The following is a 19,247-nucleotide window of genomic DNA, read 5'->3' as shown; positions in this document are numbered from 1 at the left end:
GGGGGAACTATCCCTTCCTCACTCTCATGCCAACTAAGACGACTTCTTCCCCAGTTTCTGGAATGACTAAATCTGACCAATCAGAATACTGCATCTTCTGGGCCACAGTGATTAGCTCAGCAAGGGACACGTGATCCAAGCCAGGCCAATGACAGTAGGTCCTGGGACTTCTGTTAGAACAATTAGGAAGGAGATGTTTTCTTCTTCGGGTGGATCCTCCAAACTGGAATATAGAAGCGTGAAGTTTTTGTGGTCACCTTTGCTACCAATCTAAGAATGATGCCAATGTTGAAGGAAGCAGAGTTGAGAGACTGAGAACGATTCTTGTTGACATGGTTTGAGCACACTGGTTTAGCTGCACAGGAAAGGCAAGACAAGGCAGGGTAAGGTAGATACATTCCAAGGTCCAGAGTGGGTGCCTGAAATCACAGATAGTACAGGACCCTGTATATGCTATGCTTTTTTCCCATCCATACATACCTATGGCAAAGTTTAATTTATAAATTAGGCACTGTAAGAGATGAACAATAATGATTAATAATAATAAATAAAATTTTAACAGTATAGTGTAATAGAAGTTATGTGAATGTGGTCTCGCTCATTATCAAAATATTAATCTCTTATTGTACAAATGTAATGCCTTTTCCATCTTATCTAAGCACTGACCTTTCACTGTGGCCATACCTTTTGCAGTTTGAGGTATGCCAGCAAAACTAGCACATGTTTCTTTTTCCTTCTTCACTATTCCATGGGTAGAAGATTCATTCTTCCTGCGGATCTTAGCAACCTCAGCATACGATTTTTCCCCTTTCCTTCTTAGGTCTAGAACTTTCACCTGAAGGAAACACTGTACGGCTTCTCTTTGGCATATCTGAATTGCTAGCATCACTACTCTTGCACTTTGGGATCATAGTTAAGTAAAACAAGGGTTCCTTGAACACAAGCATTGAAATACTTGGACAGTGGATCTGAAAACTGAGATAGCTACTGAGAGTCTAATCAGAGGATACTCGGGACAAAGCGATGATTCATGTCCTGGGTGAGAGATTTCATCCCACTACTCAGAATGGTGAGCAACTTAAAACTTTTGGATTATTTCTGGAATTTTCCATGCAGTATTTTCAGACCCCAGTTGACTGAAAGTGATTGAAATCTTGGGAAACTGCTGAATAAGGGGCTGGGGGGACTACTGTATGTATATCCAGCCTGGGTGTTGCAAGTCTGAAGACTCAGGTTCTACTCCTCAAATGGGGGTCTTGTGATACCTCTAAGCCTTGGTTGTTGTTATTTAGTTGCTAAGTCATGTCCAACTCTTTGCCACTCCATGGACTGTAGCTCGCCAGGCTCCTCTGTCTGTGGGATTTCCCAAGCAAGAATATTGGAGTGGGTTGCCATTTCCTTCTCCAGGGGATCTTCCCAACCCAGGGATTGAATCTGTCTCCTGCTTGGCAGATGGATTCTTTACCACTGAGCCACCTGGGCCTTGGTAGCATTTTCTAACACATGAGATAAATAAAAACACTCTGCCACACTGCACCAAGGATAGGACGGTCATCAAGTGTGGAGGGAGTTTCCTGGGCTGTTTTCAGGATCTCCAAATAATTGGTGGGTTTTGAAGGCCAGTTCCACATTTTGTGCTGACCAAGGTCCAAGCTCACGTGAGGAAGGGAGGGGGCTCCCCCTTCTGTGACTGGGGCTGGTGGGAGGGCGGGGAGGCTCTGCTTCCCATGCCTCGCGCTGCACCTGCTGGGCCTCCCTCAGACGAATACACGCATTTTATACACAGAAGAGGTGAAGCTGTGAGGGTTGGCATTCCCTCAGGAATTATGGCCAAAAAAGGGTGGGGCTAAGGCAACTTCAGAATCGTTGTTGGTGGTGGCTTTTTTTTTTCAGTTTATTTTGTTTATTTCGCTGCACAAGCTCTTATAATAGTTGTGAGATGTGGGGTCTAGTTCCCTGACCAGGGATCGAACCCAGGCCCCCCTACAATGGAAGTGTAGTCTTAGCTACTGGGCCACCAGGGAAGTCCCCAGGATTGGTTTTCTGACCTGTGATATTTCTGGAGGCCCTCTGCTTGGGATGAAACGCTGGTCTTCAACAAGAAGGCCCTGCCTGAGGTTTGGCAGCCCTGAGTGCCCAGGGCCTGGCTTCGGCCCAAGGACGTCAGGAAACACACCTTCCAAACAAGGCCTGCCCCGCTCTGCACTCCTTGAATCTCCTGAAGCTTGTACGGAAGGTGTGGGTGTGTGTTGCGGGCTGAGCAGTGCACCGGGGCAGAGTACAGGTCCAGAGGAAAAGGGATGAGCCTCCTGGGGCTGTGGCCTGATGCAGAGCCCTAGGGGCAAGGTTCTGAAGGTTGGGATGAAGAATCTTTTTGTTTGTCTTTTCTCAACTGGTAAAGAATCCACCTGCAATGTGGGAGACCTGGGTTTGATCCCTGGGTTGGAAAGATCCCCTGGAGGAGGGAAAGGCTATTCACTCCAGTATTCTGGCCTGGAGAATTCCACAGACCGTACAGTCCATGGGGTCGCAAAGAGTCAGACACAACTGAGCGACTTTCACTCATTCACTTGTTTGTTTTGAACAACAGTTTATTCATTAACTTTCTTGAATCGTTCTACATAAGTGACCCCTCAGTTGGCTTATATGAAGTGCCAAAATGTCTGAATCTCTGTGCTGATGGTTTAGTCACTCAGTCGTGTCCGACTCTTTGTGACTCCATGGGCTATAGCCCTCCAGGCTCCTCTGTCCATGGGATTTCCCAGGCAAGGATACTGGAGTGGGATGCCATTTCCTTCTCCGGGTGAATTTTTTTTTTTTTTTTAATGATAACTTAATTAGGAAAGAGACAAAAATCCTGTTTTCCTTCACAAATGGGCTGAGGGCGTCTCTCTATATAGTATGTTTAATATGGAGGAGTAACTGAACAGAGAGAGGACCATGATTTTCCTGGGGGGAGGGGAAGGGAAGGCTCACGGCTTCCTCAGGTACCCTGGGGCCCAGCAAGGAGGGGACAGAGCTCACAGCCTTGATTTCTGCTCTTTTTTTTTTTTTTTTAACCAGCATCAGAACTTGTCTTGCCAGAGTCTTCAGCTGGCTCTTAACCACTTTCTCCTTGTTTGATTTGCTAAATGTCTGTTTCAGTTCAGCGTTTCACACCTGCTCCCCCCCAGGCCCTGGGACATCTGCCAAGTGGTGACATCAAATGTGACGGAAATGCAGCTCGGCTCCACGTGGCATCCTCACTCTCCCTCCTCCCTCCACCACCTCCTTCCTTCCAAGAATGCAGACGCCCAGGCAGTGGAGGGGCTGGGCCGAGTGACCCTTCCCCTGCAAATATTTATTCTGGAAGTTTTACCCCAAAGTAGAGGACCTGGTATAATGAACTCTTATGTACATACCACCCTGCTTTAACAATGATCAACATTTATGATCTTATTTATTCAACTTCATATGTATATCTATACATACTGTACATATGTGTGTACATAATATATTACGGCACATCTTGCTTATTTAACTCCATGTATATGTGTATACATACTACACTTATATATGCATATATATACATAATAAATAAAAGGATATATTTCTTCCTGAAGTATTTTAAAATAAATCCCAGGTATCACTGTATTTCACCTTAAACTACTTCAGTTTGACTCTCTAATGAATAAGAAAACTTTAAAAAATAACTAATCACCATGCCATCATCAGAGCTAAGAAAATTCATAAGAATTCCTTGTCATCATCTAAAACAGAATCCACAGTCAGATTTCTGTCCATTGCCTCAAAGCAGTCTTTCACAGTTGGTTTGGATCTCTATCTTTGAACTCAAAAAGAAGTTTGCTGAGCAAATTCAGAGTGAGCAGAATTCTAATGAAAATTCTAATTTAACGGCTGAGGCTGTCTTCAGGTTTTTTGCAGAATTGGTTTACATGTAAATAATGGGCTTAATGTACGAGAGCCTCAGTTTCTTTGGTCACCAAGCAGGAACGGGAGGCCTGCATTGTGCCAGACGCTATAGCCAGGCACTGAGCGAGGTGAGCGGCCCTCAGAAGCTCACTACTCAGAGTGGAATGTGGCTGTGAAAGCCATCAAAAATGATTCCCTGTGAGCTAGTGTATAGGAGCAAAGAGGCTGTGAGAGTTCGGTGGAAGGAAGAAATGCCAATATTAAACCCTATTTTTGTAAGAAGACATTTTACACAGAAAATATTTAACAATTGAGACTCCTTTGATTTGGCCTGATTGTCCCTGCAGTCATCTATCATAAGGTGATGCCATGGGTTGAATGTCTGTGTCCCCCCTCCCCCACATTCATATGTTAAATCCTAATGCCATGTGATGGTATTAAAAGCTGGGGTCTTTGCCTGATGATTAGGTCATGAGGGTGGAGTCCTCATGAACGGGGTTAGTGTCCTTATTAAAGAGAATTCAGAGAACCCCTAGCCCCTTCTGCCACATGAGGACACAGTGAAAGATGTGGTCTATGAACCAGGAAGGGGGCTCTCACCAGACACAAAATCTGCTGGCACCTTGGTCTTGAACTTCTAGCTTCCAGAACTGTGAGAAATAAATTTCTGTTATTTACAAGCCACCCAGACTATGTTGTTGTTTCGTTGCTGAGTTGTGTCTTTTGCAACCCCATGGACTGAAGCCTGCAAGGCTCCTTGGTCCATGGGATTTCCCAGGCAAAAATACTGGAGTGGGTTGCCATTTCCTTCTCCAGGGGATCTTTCCACCCTAGGGACTGAAGCTGCATCTCCTACATTGGCAGGTGGGTTCTTTACCACTGAGCCATCTGGGAAACCCAGACTATGGTACTTAGTTATAGCATCCTGGACACGCTAAGACAGGTGATGCTTAACTCTATACATTTCTCCTCTTTTCATTCCTCTCCTCCCTTCCCTGCCTTCCTTCTTTCTTAATCTTGTAATCCTTCCCTCTTGATGGATTCCCCTTCCTGCCCATACTCTCTCAAGTCAAGCTTTGCTGAGGTGGATTCCCCTCTTCCTGAGGCCCTCTCACTTAGCCCTGTTCCCCGGGGAGGCCCAGTGTTCCCTGAGTGCGGATGTGTGATTCCTGCACCTCTCCAGAACCTTGCTTCCCAGTTCTCCCAGGATCTGAATCCACTCCATTCTCTCCACAGTTGTCTTACTTTGAGATCTTCCAAAAGCAGCGCCCGAGTTCTTGGTGCAGGAGGTGTGTTAATGTATTTTGGAGGCAAGAGTGAGGGGGGCGGGACTGAGATGCGGAAGGAGGAAAAAGTATTGAGAGTGCTTTATTCATGTGGTGACTGGTGTGAGCACCAGGGGCTCAGTCCAGGTAGAAGGTAGTTCAGAATTGCTTCTGCCTGCCGTAGGAGGCTGGCCCCCACTCCCCGCTGGTTGTGGCTTGCTTTTCTGAGGTCTTCACTCTCTTTCACTTTCAGGCTGACCCATGTGAGCTGAGAAAGCTGACTAAGGCTTCACCACAGAGCGATGCAGAGGGGGCTCTGCAAGGCTCAGCTGCACACACGGCTGCATTGAACTCAGAAGTGGGCTGAGGACATCTACTGTGTCTGTTACAGCCGTTCTCATTCCTTTTTCTGCCCTGACTCATTAACACTAATGACAGTAACGTAATTTATTGAGTGCTCTTTGTGGAGCAGTCATTGGGGTAATAGCTTCACTCAGTGCAGACAGTGTTATTATGCTCCCATTGTACAGACGATTAACTGAGGCTGAGGCTAAGAGAGGTTAGGGCTTCCCAGGTAGCGCTAGTGGTAAAGAACCCACCTACCAGCACCGGAGACATAAGAGATGTGGGTTCGATCCCTGGGTCAGGAAGATCCCTTGGAGGAGGGCACGGCAACCCACCCCAATATTCTTGCCTGGAGAACCCCATGGACAGAGGAGCCTGGCGGGCTACAGTTCATAGGGTCACAAAGAGTCGGACATGACTGAAGTGACCAGCGTGCATGCAAGAGATGTTAAGTAGCTTGCCTAAGGGTTAAGCACCCCACTGGTGGACTTAACCCAGATGGATTTGTGTGGTCAGATGTCACTAGACTCAGATCCTGCTGTTAAAAGCCTGGAATAAATTGCTCTAAATTCCTTTTGGAAAAATAGGGTGTGAGTTTTTTTTTGGTTGTGTGCTGCTGTGCAGAAAGTTTCTGGGTCGGGGTCTTCAGAAGGCCCTCCTGGGTTGCTCACAGGTTTTTGTCACTAGACTCAGCCAAAGTCTTGCCTTTGGAGATTGAACTCAGCCACCAGACACTACTCCCAGACTCTGCCAGCTGTTTGGCAGATATGAGCTGCTGCCTCAGGGGAGCACGAGAGAATGCCTGAGGAGGGAGAATGTTCTGAAAGGACAGCTTGAAGAACAGGCCTTTCTTCTCTGACCCTGGGAGTCACTTCACAGAGGAGGGAGTGTCATCCCCAGGCCCCTGCCCGGAGACCCTTGCTGCTGTGGGCTGGCTGCCCCAGCTGCTGGCTGGAGGTGGGCGGACTTCTCAGGCTGCGTTTGCATTTCCCCAGCCCCTCAGGCAGGAGGGGTGGGGCATGGATCATGGCATAGCACCTTCCAGGTCCCTGAGGAAAGTGTTGTAAGAGATGGACTGAGGTCTGAACTTCTCAGCAACGTGGGCCGAAAAATTTCTTTTTTGTTTAAGTTGGTTTGCCTTAGCGTTTCTGTCATTCCCAGCTAAAGGACTCTTTTCCAGTCTAACCAGGAGAGGCCAGACACTTCCCCAAGCTGCCAAGCAGCCCACTTAGGCTCTAGCCACATCGGACTGCCCCACTTCTGTAGTCTCCCCCACCTCAGGAGCTTTGCTCCCCCCTCTCCGCCTCCATCCAAGCTAGGAGAGGTGGGTTTGCACAGGTGTGTTCCCTGGGCCTGGATCACTGACATTTAAAGCCCACTGCTAACACACTCCAGTATTCTTGCCTGGAGAATCCCAGGGATGGAGGAACCTGGTGGGCTGCCATCTATGGGGTCTCAGAGTCGAACACAACTGAAGTGACTTAGCAGCAGCAGCAGCAGCTAATTGTGATGTGAAGAGAAGAAAATTCACTTAAATCTGTTTTAAGGCAGACACTCTGCTAGGTCATTATCTCATTAAACTCTCCAGAGAAATCAGCAATTTTTGGAGGAGCAATTTTTCACCTGTGGAAGTGACTGCCTTTGAGGCGCCGGCCCCCTGGGTCCTCCCTGGGGCTTGAGTTTTGAAACTCTCAAGCCCAAACTGCACCACAGAGCTGAGTGTTTGTGCTCTGTGTCCTGGACGAGACCGGTCCGGTCTCTTTCAGTCTGTGTGCCTGCTCTGTTACTGGGCCACGTGTTTTTATGTATGGTTTTGTTACAGTTGCTCCTTTCTCAGTTTTTGTTTCTGGAATAGTTGGCTGCTTGGTTTTTCTCAAGGCTGATCTGTATAGCCTCTGGTGCAGCAAGTGCTCTGGGCTTTGGGGGAATCCTTTAGCCTGAATAGGTGGCCGGCTGTGGCCAAGCCCCGGCAGAGCTGATCCCAGGGATGGACTGGGGCCAGCCAGGCGGTGCCCTGCACATACAGGCAGCCCTTCTGGAGCCCCTCCACAGCGGACGACCAAAAACAAGGACCAAGGGGCAAAGGTCATTTATTTGGACTTTTTGGAACAAAAAAAATTGTTTTAAGTTACAGAAAAACACAATCATTTACATTTTGGAAGTTTCACACTCTGGGAACGAGCCCTAGTGCCACGCCAGGCTTTGTGAGCAAAAGGCTTAAAACATCCCGGCCTGACTGGGCTGTGATCATTAGGACATATCTTCTCGAGCAGGTCTGATTCTGTCCATCACATGAGTCTTGTTCTAGAACTTTCACCCTTACTCTTTCAGTAGCAAACATCTTTGCCCCTGAAGTCCTCTTCAACATAACCCTTCCCTCCCATCTTTCCTTTCTCTGCCTTTCTTTGTAACTAGCTACTCACCCTATCACCTCCCCTCTGTGTCTTAGACCGAAGCTTCAAACAAAACAGCCTCCTCCCTCCAGGCAATTCACTTCCCTCACCACCTGCAAAATTGGCCTCAGAACTCCTCTCTTCAGCAACACTCCTGCCCTCCCTGCCCTACTTTGTCCACATCTCCAGAGACTACCACCTGGCTCAAGGGGCACTCTGGAGGTCAGAGGACCGGGATTCTCATCTTGGTTTTGCCCCCTGTCTCCTGATATGGTCTTAGGTATTTTCTTCTTATTAAATTCTTAGCTATCCCACTTCAAAGGGATGTGGCATCACAGTAATAGATGCTGACGTGCCCTGAAAAGTAAAAATGCTACCAAGTGCAAGCACAGTTAGCCTGTAGGCCCCTGGGCACTGCCCTCCACAGCTCAGCATTTCCCACCTGCTGAGGACTGCACTGTCTCAGCTGCTCAGTTGCCATGGTGAAACAGCAGCCTTTGCATGCTGGTGAGTGGGATTCTACCATCTGGAATGCAAGGTCCCTGAGGGCAGGGCTTGCATTTTAATATTTATTTGGTGAGCTTCTCAGCCCATAGCACCAGTTGGGTCTAAGCACAAGTAGGTGCTCAGTCTTAAAATTGGTTGCTTAGATTCCAATTTTCTTGGACCGATCCACCTCCTGTCGTGTGATGGCTGCATCACAATGGCAGGATTGTGGGAAATCCAAGCCTCCTCCTTTGTTCTACTGCACATGACCACTAGTGAGAAGGAGACTCCTGGGGGCTGGTCCTGGGGTCTTGGGCCTCAATTGACCCATTGCTGACCCAGGTCGAGGGACCATTCACTGAAGCCCACACTGGAACACTTCCCCCTCCCACTGGAATAAAAATTCTTCCCAAATGGATGGGAAGCATGGCCTTGCTTTGGGTGAGCATGCAAATCCCAAAGAAGGTCACGACCATGTTATCAATACAACGTGGTGTCAACCCAGACCATTCACACCAAGGACCCCTGCTCTGGGGATCACCATCTCCAGTGTGGGGTCCTCACTTCCTGATGAGCAAGTCCACTCTCTAACAGTCAGAGAAGGCCAGAGCTCACCACTACCCCAATGGCCTTCAGCTTCAGTACCCCCACAACTCCATCCGTGAATGGTTGGCAAACCCCCACAATCCCCCCCGAAGGAGTCATCTCCTCTTCATGAAAACCGCAAAGATGAGAAGATGACCTCACCCCATCCAAAGAGTCCATCACACAAATGTTATTCAGAAAACACATTCTGGATCTCCCTCCCTCCCATCAACACATTTCCCACCTTCGGGTAGACCCAGTGATATATTACACTTGACAAAATTCTTCTTCTTTTTAAAATAACTTGGTCCTTCGAGATCCATTCAGAGCAATGCCATTGCAAACACTGTAATTTAAAGTCAGTCACAGTAGAAACAAAGCCAATCCCTGGAGAACAAACTTGAGAGCCCTCAAGTCACTCAAAATGGGTTTGCCTCGGCGAGGCCTGTCGATGGGCACCCCAGTAGCATCCTTCACCCCAGCTGACCCCAAAGAGCCTGGAAAAGCTGGTGTTTTGCTTCAAATCCGTTCAGAATAAAATGCATAATTAATAAATAAATGCTTCCATCGTGTGTTGTGTGGGAATATCCAGCTGTATATGCCCGTAGCCTTCATGATGCTCCCTGGATTCTCAGAGGGAATCTTGCTTGATGGTCCAAAGGCTCTGAAATCATCCCAGGTCATGCTGAAGCATGCAGTGAGAGGGAGCTGGAACAGGGAGGAAGACTGCTGTGAAAATCCCAGCTCCGGTCTACTGTTTGCTGGATGGGCCCCCCTTCCTGGTGGGCATGGAACCTGTATTTATATCTTTGGTTTCCTGCCTCGAAGTTTTCTGCCTTTGGAAGAGCAGCTGAGAGGAGCAAGAGAGAAATGGCCCGCTGGCCTGCATAAAGGATGTCCACATAGGCTCTCTTCTGCAGACAACCAGAAGCTCAGGTTTCTTCCCTGGACTTTGGGAAGAGAGGCCTTCAAGGCTTCAGCATCCAGGGCTGAGGTCCAGCTGCCGCAACATGTCCTGTAGAGACCCCTGTAGCCGGCTCAGGGCCACCACCTCGGTGGAGTAGAGGGAGGCTTCCAGGACGACACCCAGGCTCTCCAAGCTCTCCAGGGCCCTGACCTGTGGCAAGGGGCAGCTCTTGGAGGTGGCCAACAGGTGGAGAAGGTCCCGGAGGTTCTCCAGGTCATTAGATATTTGGATCACATTTCTGGAAGGCAGACTGGCGAGGATCTGTTGGTAGATTGCCAATGTCTGGTCCATCTTGGACAAACTCAGGAGAGGGTAGAGCCCAGGGATGAAGTCCAAACCAGTGACCCTCTGTTTGGAGGAGACGGACTGCTATGCAGGAGGAAGGGGACAGCAAGAGCTCAGTGGGAGAGAGGGCAGCTCCTCACAGATCCCTCAACTCTGTCTTTCCCTCGAGTGTAGAGGTGCTTCCTCCCCCTTCCACACCATCCTCCCTGGACCCTTACTTCTTGTGCCCATGTGGCCGCCATTCTTCCAAGCTGGTGTCCTGGGCTCCTATCTTTCTGCCCTTCCCAAACCACCCTGCCCTTTGCTTCCAGACCAGCCTTTGCAGGCTGTTCCCTTTTCCAAATGACTCTGCTATAGAACCAGCCATGACTCCCTATTTCCTGCTTGAGTTTCTTCCCCAGGCACTGAGGTCTTCTGTACATTCCCCGTCCCCAGCTCTTCCACCCCAAGCAGACTCCTCCCTCACAGTCAGATTCTCCAGGAAGTCTCACTCCCTAAGGGATTCAGGCCATTACCCCAGTGATGCCCCAGCTCACTGCTCTGCTCAAGTAACCTCGGTTACCAGGAGGGGCTCTCCCCTCCCCCGCTACCCACAGCAATCAATTCCGGCACCACACAGATTGGGGCTGCTGCTGCTGTTGCTAAGTCGCTTCAGTCGTGTCTGACTCTGTGCGACCCCTCTGGGTCTATTGTGTACAGCTTGTTGAATGACTGTTTTGAAAGCAAGGAATTTAAGGGCTTTTCTCTAGGAATGCAGACGCTGTCTATTTCTGATCTGTCCCCACTTCTGGCCACCTAACTGCTCCCTGGCTGCACAAAGCCACTGTTAGAAATATAGAGTGGTCAGGAGATGTGGAAGTCTCCAGATTGCTCCATGCAGGTGAGCAAGTTGGCTTTTAAGGTGGGAAGCTATCAAAAGTCATGACTGAAAACCTTGAAAGAGGGCACACACAGTTCTGGTTCTGCAAGGGTATGCAGGGAGGGTCACTTGCTTTATCGAATTTAGTCTCATGAAGACCTTATGAAGACTGTTAAGATAGTCCTGTTGTCTAGATGGCTATCTTAATAGTCTTCACAAGGTCTTATGGGTTTCCCTGGTGGCTCAGATGGTAAAGAATCCGCCTGCAATGCAGAAGACCTGGGTTCATTCCCTGGGTTGGGAAGATCTCATTGGGAGAAGGAAATGACAAGCCACTCCAGTATTCTTGCCTGAAAAATTTCATGGACAGAGGAGCCTGGTAGACTACAGTTCATGGAATCTCAAAGAGTTGGACATTACTGAGCAACTAACACTTTCCCACTTTCATTTTCTAGATGAGGAAACTGGAGTTTAAAGACCTTGTGGAACCTGACTAGCTTAAGACTTTACAGACAGAGAACAGAAGGGTGAGAAGTCACACTTCATCTCCCTCATTCTAAATACAGACCTCATCTGTGGTTGCAGGTCTGAGCTTGTGGACCTCAGAAAAAATGCCCCAAGAGATATTGATAACTGTTGGCAAAAACACAGAAGGTTGTATTTGAAGAGGGCTTGACGGGCAGGGCTGGCAGTGATGAGGAGAAGCTTTGTAGGCTCGGAGCTCAGCTACCAGCCAGGAAGAATGCCTAACGACTAAAACATTCTAGAAATGAGATGAGGGAGTGCTGCTGGGGTTCTGGCCACCTGCCAAGGGGACAGCGGGACCTTTGTGACTCCCTCTGGGCCTGGGTACTAGGATTCCGGTCTGGGAGGGAGGAGAGTGAGAAGGTGGGAGGCAAGGAAAGTGGACAAGGAGAGGAGCTGTCTGTACGCTAGGGGGGCGTCCAGGCCGCTGGGGCCCTGTGCAAGGCTGCACAGCCTCCTCCACCAACCTCTGGGGTCCCCCATGGGATGGCCACGGTTCTACCTCATCTCCCAGTCCCTCCCTACCGTGTGTGAGATGTCATTGATCCTGGTGACAATCGTCTTGATGAGGGTTTTGGTGTCATCCTGGACCTTGCGGATGGGCACAGCCTCCACGTGAGACAGATAGGGCCAAAGCCACAGGAATTGGTACAGGGGTCCACAGCGCATTTTCCTTCCCAGGATGGGCTTCTGGGGCCTGAAAACAGAAGAAACCACACATGGCATGTCGCCAGCTCTCCGAGAACACCCATGTGCTCCATTACCACCCACATCCACGTCTTTGGATGTGGATAACAACGAGATTTGCTGTCTGCCGTGGCTATCATCTCCTCAAAGATAATTCATTATCTAGAAATAACAGTAATGAAATGCATTCCCCTGGAGAGAGGTGCGGTGGAATCAAGAAAACCACAGTGAGGTGTGCTGTAGACCACACAGCAGTGAGCCAGGGCATGAGCGGATGGACGGTGGGCTTTTAAGGTCTGGTTTGAATCCAGACATTTAATAGCTGCACGACTTCAGGCATATCCCATAACCGCTAAAAACTCCCCCTGTATCCCCTGCAATGTACCTATCTCCAGGGTTTTATGAGGCTCAAATTAGATAATGCGCGTGAAAGAGCTTTAAAGGAGTTGTGAAAGGTTCTCTATTACTATCCTATTATTAGAGATTATGTGACCGTCCTCTTCATTACTCTCTCACAGCGGCACGCTGATACCTCCGTGATGGCATTTACTACTGGCTTTATTACTTCTTTTCTCTCCTATTGGGAGCCTGACTCCAACAGCCACTTACAGGTCTGATAATGTCAGACGCAGTGCTGGGCATCAAGGATGCCACAGTGAACAACGGATGTTTTTTACTCTCAAAGTGTTTCCAGTTTAATAGGGGAGATAGTAAACAGGCCATAACAATACAGGAGGAAAGAGCTCTGCAAGTATGGCTGAAACCAACACAATATTGTAAAGCAATTATCCTTCAATTAAGAATAGATAATATATATATATATATTTTTAAGAAAGAGCTCTGCAAGAAGGACAAGGTATTGCAGGATTGCAAAGTGGGCTCCCTGGGAAGAGGCATCGCCTGAGCTGGGTATTGAAGGCCAAGGAGGGGTTCGGAAGAGTGTAAAGTGGTTGCCGTAAGTGGCCGAGAGAGCAGCTGGTGTGAAGACCTGAAGGCCAGAGAGAGCACATACTCAGCCCACCGTGTTCACTCAGGATGCCTGACACTTCCAAAGTCACGGAACCGTGAATTTTGACATTCACAATGTCTGGATCCTTGATTAAGCTGTGAAGTTTTAAAGAGATACATGAGGCAAAAGGTAATCAAGTTAAATGCCTGCAAGTCTGTGGCCAGTGATCCATGCTAAGTATGTGTGGATGAGCCTGAAAGAATGATCATGGGTGTTAAGTATTAACATGAAGGTTTTGGAGATGGCAGAGAAGTTCATCTCCGCTTTTTGTGTTCTGCTTCATCTGGGTCTTGATTAAAAACAGGTAATGCATTTTCTGTCCATAGGTGGCAATATTAGTATAATTCACATTCTGACGCTATAATAGAAGTAAGCAGTCTTGGGGATTCCCCAGTGGTTAGAACTTGGTGCTTTCACCATGGTGGCCCAGGTTAAATCCCTGGTTGGGGAACTGATATCCCACAAGCAAGAAAAGAAAATAAATAAGCTTTGGAACTTTCTTGGTGGTACAGTGGATGAGAATCTACCAGTCAATGCAGGAGACACAGGCTGGATCCCTGGTCTGGGAAGATTCCACATGTGGTGGAGCAGCTAAGCCCATGAGCCAGAACTCCTGAGCCTGCGCTCTAGAGCCCTCAAGTCACAGCTACTGAGCCCAGGTGCTACAACTACTGAAGCTCATGCATCGAAGTCGCCCTGGCTCTCCACAACTAGAGAAAGCTCACACATAGCAACGACGATCTAGCACAACCAAAACTAAATCATTAATGCAAAAAGAGAAAGAAGCAGTCTATTTCTATATTATAATGCTTGATCAAAAGTATGGGGTTTTTTAAATCTGAATTTTATCAATGGGGAAACGTGAAACCCAAGAAAACATGCTAACTTGTCCAAAGTCAAACAAGTAAGCTGCGAAGCTAGGATTCATAGCCAAAGGTGCCACACACAGAAAAGTGTTCCACACCTGGAACACTTTCTACCCCACCCCACCAGTTTCTCCAGGCTTTAAGGGAAGCCTAGAGAAAAGCCCAAATTATAAGCCACCCTGATGTCTGACCAAGGGCAGCTCCTGGGGTCGTGGCACTTGGGAACAAACACCCTGCTCTATTCTAGGATGAAGCTAAGAGGTTGTACCCCCATAACTATTTCATGTATGAAATATATAAGTAATTTGAGAGAGGGTACTTCAAATGGTTTTGTGCTTGTTTTGGCTCCTAAAAATTCAATACTACCTCTATTAACTCCTCATTCTCTGAGTAAACATTTCCATCAAATGCTTGAGGAACGGAATTAAATAGTGCTAATCCCTCAGCATGAGCCCAGGAAACCCTAGCAAAAGTGGAAGCCAGTGGTTAGACACCAAAGCTTCATCAGTGGGCTCCGCCCTTATTCACCGAGTGTCTCTGGGCAAGATTTAATTCCCTAAATCATCAGTTCCTATCAGTGAAATGGAACAAATAACATCACTTGGCTCAAACGGTAATTGAAAAGCACCTGTAAAGTCCCTGTCTGCTGTGTGTATGTGCATGTGTGTAAGGGTGTAGGTGGAGGATGGGGGTGGGGGACAGGGGGAAAATGTCAGCTTTTTTGTTGAATTGTGTAATTACTTGGCAGAACTTGAAATGCTTTGGCAACACTACCTGTTGCCAACCCTGAATCCAGCCTTTGGCCCCTTGCCTTCCCTGGGCATTTCAAGAGGGTGCCTGGTATTTCGGGGTCCTCCCCCTGAGGCACAAAATTGAGTGGTAACCTTTTCTAGGATTTATGTATTAATGACACCCTCCTTCCCTAGAGAATTTATTACCAGATTAACTCTGATCATAGTCACTCGCACGTCATGGCCACCTTATAATACCTGAGTGGAAAAACAGTTTTACTAGCCCCCTCGATCACCATGGATAATACGCTTCAGTGGGCACTGAAAATAAATCACAGTTCCTTGAGATGTGGAATTGAGAAGCTGCTGCTGAGTAAGCCTGCCTAAGAGGAGAGGCCAGGGTTAGGGGAGCTCCCTGGGGGTGCTGCAGAGAGAATGCGTAACAGGCCCATCTGAGATCAAAGTGATGAGGAGACCCCAGTCCACCCACACACACAACATGAAACCACTTGCTCACGTGTATAACACATCATACTCAGGTGTGCACACACACACATCAACACATCTAACCCTTTTAATTAAAATTTTTTTTTTTTTTTGCTGTTCTTTGAGGCACATGGGATCTTAGTTCCCCGACAAGGGATCAAACCCGTGTCGCTTGCATTGGAAGCATGGAGTCTTAGCCACTGGACTACCAGAGAAGTCTTATCTACGCATCTAACCCTTTTGCTAGAGGCTGGTGATTCGTCTCCAGGATCTACTCCCTTCTTCCGAATTAACAGAACATCCAAGTTTAGAGAGGTGGCTGTTCAGAATAAATACTTTATTTCCCAGCTGCTGATTCTGGCCGACTGAATACAAGCAGAAGTGCGATGTGGCAGTTCTCGCGCCGTGTGCCTTTGCTCCTCCCTTTCCTGTCCCCTCCTCCACCCGATGCCTGAATTATGGATGCAGTGGTCTGTGCTCCTGGGCTTCTTAGGTGGCACTAGTGGTAAAGAGCCTGCCTGCCAGTGCTGGAGATGTGAGAGATGAGGGCTCGACCCCTGGGTCAGAAAGATCTCCTGGAGGAGGGCATCGCCCCCCATGCACTATTCTTGCCTGGAGAACCCTATGGACAGAGGAGCCTGGCAGGCTACAGTCCACTGGGTTCCAAAAAGTCAGACACAACTGAAGCGACTTAGCCCACATGCACATCCTGCGTTCTCGTGCCTCTCGGAACATGAGGGTGACGGCCTCACTGTGTGAACGGTGACGTAGGCAGCTGGAGGTGGCCAGGTCCCCGAGCACTTCCTGGAGCTGAGATGATGCACTGGCGTGGACCACCTATCCCTGGACTTGTGCTGAGTGTGTGAGAGACGTCGCCTCTGTCTTGGTGAAACCACTGTTATTTTGGATCTCTGCTAAACATGGCCAAACTTAATGCTAATGAATTTATTCACCTGGACACAGACATCAGACTTGATCAGACATTGAGTCTTTTGGTTCACTTCAGCGTCACTACCAGGGTGGGGCCTGGCCGTGGCCTGAGATTTTCAGTTCGTGGGGAGTGGCTGGTAAGAGCAGGACAGCAATGACAACTTCACTGAGCACAGTGCTGGACACATAGTAGTTTTGCTGTTGTTGTTCAGCCACTGAGTCGTGCCTGACTCTTTGAGCCCCCATGGACTGCAGCAGGCCAGGCTTCCCATCCCTCACTATCTCCCAGAGTTTGCTCAAATTCATGTCCATTGAATCAATGTTGTCATCCAACCACCTCATCCTCTGTCTCCTCCTTCTCCTTTTGCCTTCAATCTTTCCCAGCATCAGTCTTTTCCAATGAGTCGACTCTTTTCGTTGTGTAGCCAAATTATTGGAGCTTCAGCTTCAACGTCAGTCTTTTCAATAAATAGTCAAGGTTGATTTCCTTTAGGATTGACTGGTTGGATCTCCTTGCTGTCCAAGGGACTCTAAAGAGTCTTCTCCAGGACCACAGTTCAAAAGCATCAGTTCTTCAGTGTTCAGTCTCCTTTATGGTCCAGCTCTCAATCCGTACATGACTATTGGAAGCATAACAGTTACTCAACATCTATTTGATGGTTGACATCTAGCATGTATGGATGGCCCACTGTGGGCCAGAGGTAGAGATGAAAGAGACATGCAACCACAGGAAAGTGGGATTAGGAGTGGGGATGGTTGGGGCTGAACTGGTGGTTTTCCCGGGAAGCCCAGGTAGTACACCACAGTATTCAGCATTGTCAACTACTTACATATGTTATTTGTTAAAAATAAAAGTGAAGAACAAAACTGTTGTGCTCTTCAACAACAGGTTTCAGAATTTACCTAATCAACTATCAATACAATGCAAGGAAGAATTTTAAAGAAATAAAATGCCTTGAATAACTCAAGGGAGGGACTCATGAGTAAAACTATGAGCTCTAGAGCTCAGCAGAACTATGTTTCAGTTGGAGCATAGGGCCTTGGGAAAGTTTGCTGGTCTCTTGGAGACTCCGTTTGCTTAGCTGTAAAATGGGTATGAAACAAATCATAGTTCCTACCTGTGGCTGTTATGTGATGGAGAATGCTTGCTCTGTGCCTGGCACATGGTCAGTCCCAATACGTGTTAGCCGTTGTCACTGTTAATTCCAGTGAGGGAATAGAGGAAGCATCTTGGAGGAGGTGGCATTTAATAAGGGCCCTGAGAATGTGGGGGCTTCCCTGGTGGCTCAGACAGTAAAGAATCTGCCTGCAGTGCAGGAGACCTGTGTTCAATCCCTGGATCGGGAAGATCCCCTAGAGAAGGGAATGGCAACTCACTCCAGTATTCCTGCCTGGAGAATCCCAGGGATAGAGGAGCCTGGCGGGCTACAGTCCATGGGTCACAGAGTCAGACAGACTGAGCGACTCACACACACTGAGAACAGAGGAGTGGGATCGGGTCTGTGAAGGTGGAGGAGAGGGGAAGCCCCAGCGGAGGGCTCAGAAAACGGTGGCTCCCGGCTGGCACGGGAGGTGCGATGGGAGGGGCGGAGCTGTGAGTGCCAGGCAGGGAGGCCGGGCTTCTTTCTGTGGAAGTAAGGCACTCTGATCACTTCCAGGCTTAGGCTTGCAGCCCAGGTGACAAGAAGGAGGCAGCTGGAAATTGGGAAAGGCAGGAGGAGAGGTTTGATGAACGAGCGTTCATGCTGATCCGCTAGTACTGGTGGGACCTCAGATGGGCTTGTCCTGCTGACAGCTGGAACTGCGGGGGTGGGTCTCAGTTCAGGGGGAAAAAAGGGGAGGAGGTGCTGCAGACACAGACCCAGGAGCGCTGGCTGGAGCCACTGACGAGAGTGAGTAGAGAGCGGAGTGGGGAGGAGTCATGAGGGAAAAAGGCAGGTGTCAGCCATCTGCCTGGGCTGCAAAGCCTTTTCCCTCTAGAAGTTTTAAATGTTTAAGGAGCTGTCATTTTCTCAGAAGAACTGCTGAAACGTTGAGCCTGGAGAGGAAGGGAGCACTACTGGGAGAGGGTAGGGGGTGGCTGGACTGTGTGCAGCTCAGGAGCGGGGAGGCTTGCTCTCCACCCTGAGGTCTCCCCTCCACTCCGCTGGTTCCCCCACCACCCGCTCTGTTCTTGTGCATCCTCCAGACGCCCTGCCAGCTGACATGTGCCACAGACTGCCTTTCCTCTCCTTGAATTAAGACCTGACCACGCCCCATCAGGTCTACCAGCATCCCCTGCCAAGGGGGCACTGGAGAGGAAAAGAGAGAAACCGGTGAATGAGCTCCACCCCCTACCCCCAGGAGAGCACTAGAAAATGAAATGTAATCACAGAAAACAGGCTCAAGGCTAATGGAAGAGGATCCTGTAACCTTGCCATCAACCCCGCCATGACCCCTGCTCTGACTTCACCTGGGTCCTGGGCACTGGTCCCCCCTCTACTCATCCAGGGTTGACTGCAGGCCTTGTTCCCCCACTTGGCAGTTCCCTGCTGCACTCCCTTCTCCACAGACAAGCTTGCCCCTGGGTTCCCTCAAGAAGCTGGTGGCCTCCAGACGTAAGCACCCTCACCTTCCCTCCTGTCCTGGGGGATGCAGTGGACCAAGTGGGGGCCTCCATGTCAAGGTAGAAGGTGTTTCTCTAGATCACACACACACACACACACACACACACACACACACACACACTAGAAGTTTAGCTGGGCCCAGGGCAGGCCTACCCCGGGTTCTAGCAGTGGAGGGAGTGGTGGGGGAGATAGGGAGAGCTCCAGGTCACAGACCTTTGCTAGCTTTGAGCTATGCAAACTCCTCTGCCTTCTCACCATAGAAGGTAACAGAGGTAAGCAAGGGGCCCGGTACAGCTTTCTCTCTTCCTTC

At 48.8% G+C, this 19,247-nt stretch overlaps 1 protein-coding gene across 1 annotated transcript; it reads right to left on the bottom strand.

The window, feature by feature from the left end:
• Positions 1–7,595: 7,595 nt before the first annotated feature.
• LOC120877318 (leptin) lies at positions 7,596–12,315 on the bottom strand. Its single transcript, XM_040259579.1, has 2 exons — positions 12,148–12,315; positions 7,596–10,322 (listed from the first exon to the last, which is right to left on the bottom strand). The coding sequence occupies exons 1-2, from the start codon at positions 12,289–12,291 to the stop codon at positions 9,963–9,965; spliced, it is 504 nt and encodes a 167-aa protein (XP_040115513.1). The 5' UTR covers positions 12,292–12,315; the 3' UTR covers positions 7,596–9,962.
• Between the last annotated feature and the right edge of the window lie 6,932 nt (positions 12,316–19,247).

This window comes from Oryx dammah, unplaced genomic scaffold (assembly GCF_014754425.2).
Source record: "Oryx dammah isolate SB20612 unplaced genomic scaffold, SCBI_Odam_1.1 HiC_scaffold_18, whole genome shotgun sequence".
Classification (NCBI taxonomy): domain Eukaryota; kingdom Metazoa; phylum Chordata; class Mammalia; order Artiodactyla; family Bovidae; genus Oryx; species Oryx dammah.
Note: the sequence above shows the minus strand (reverse complement) of the source record. Positions and strands in the feature narration are given on the sequence as shown.

Bases quoted from the DNA above. Each gene is read 5' to 3' on its own strand.
- LOC120877318 (XM_040259579.1), bottom strand. From the start codon at position 12,291: ATGCGCTGTGGACCCCTGTACCAATTCCTGTGGCTTTGGCCCTATCTG. The intron at 10,323-12,147 runs GTAGGGAGGGAC...CCTCCTGCATAG, and splicing joins TCAATGACATCTCACACACG to CAGTCCGTCTCCTCCAAACA.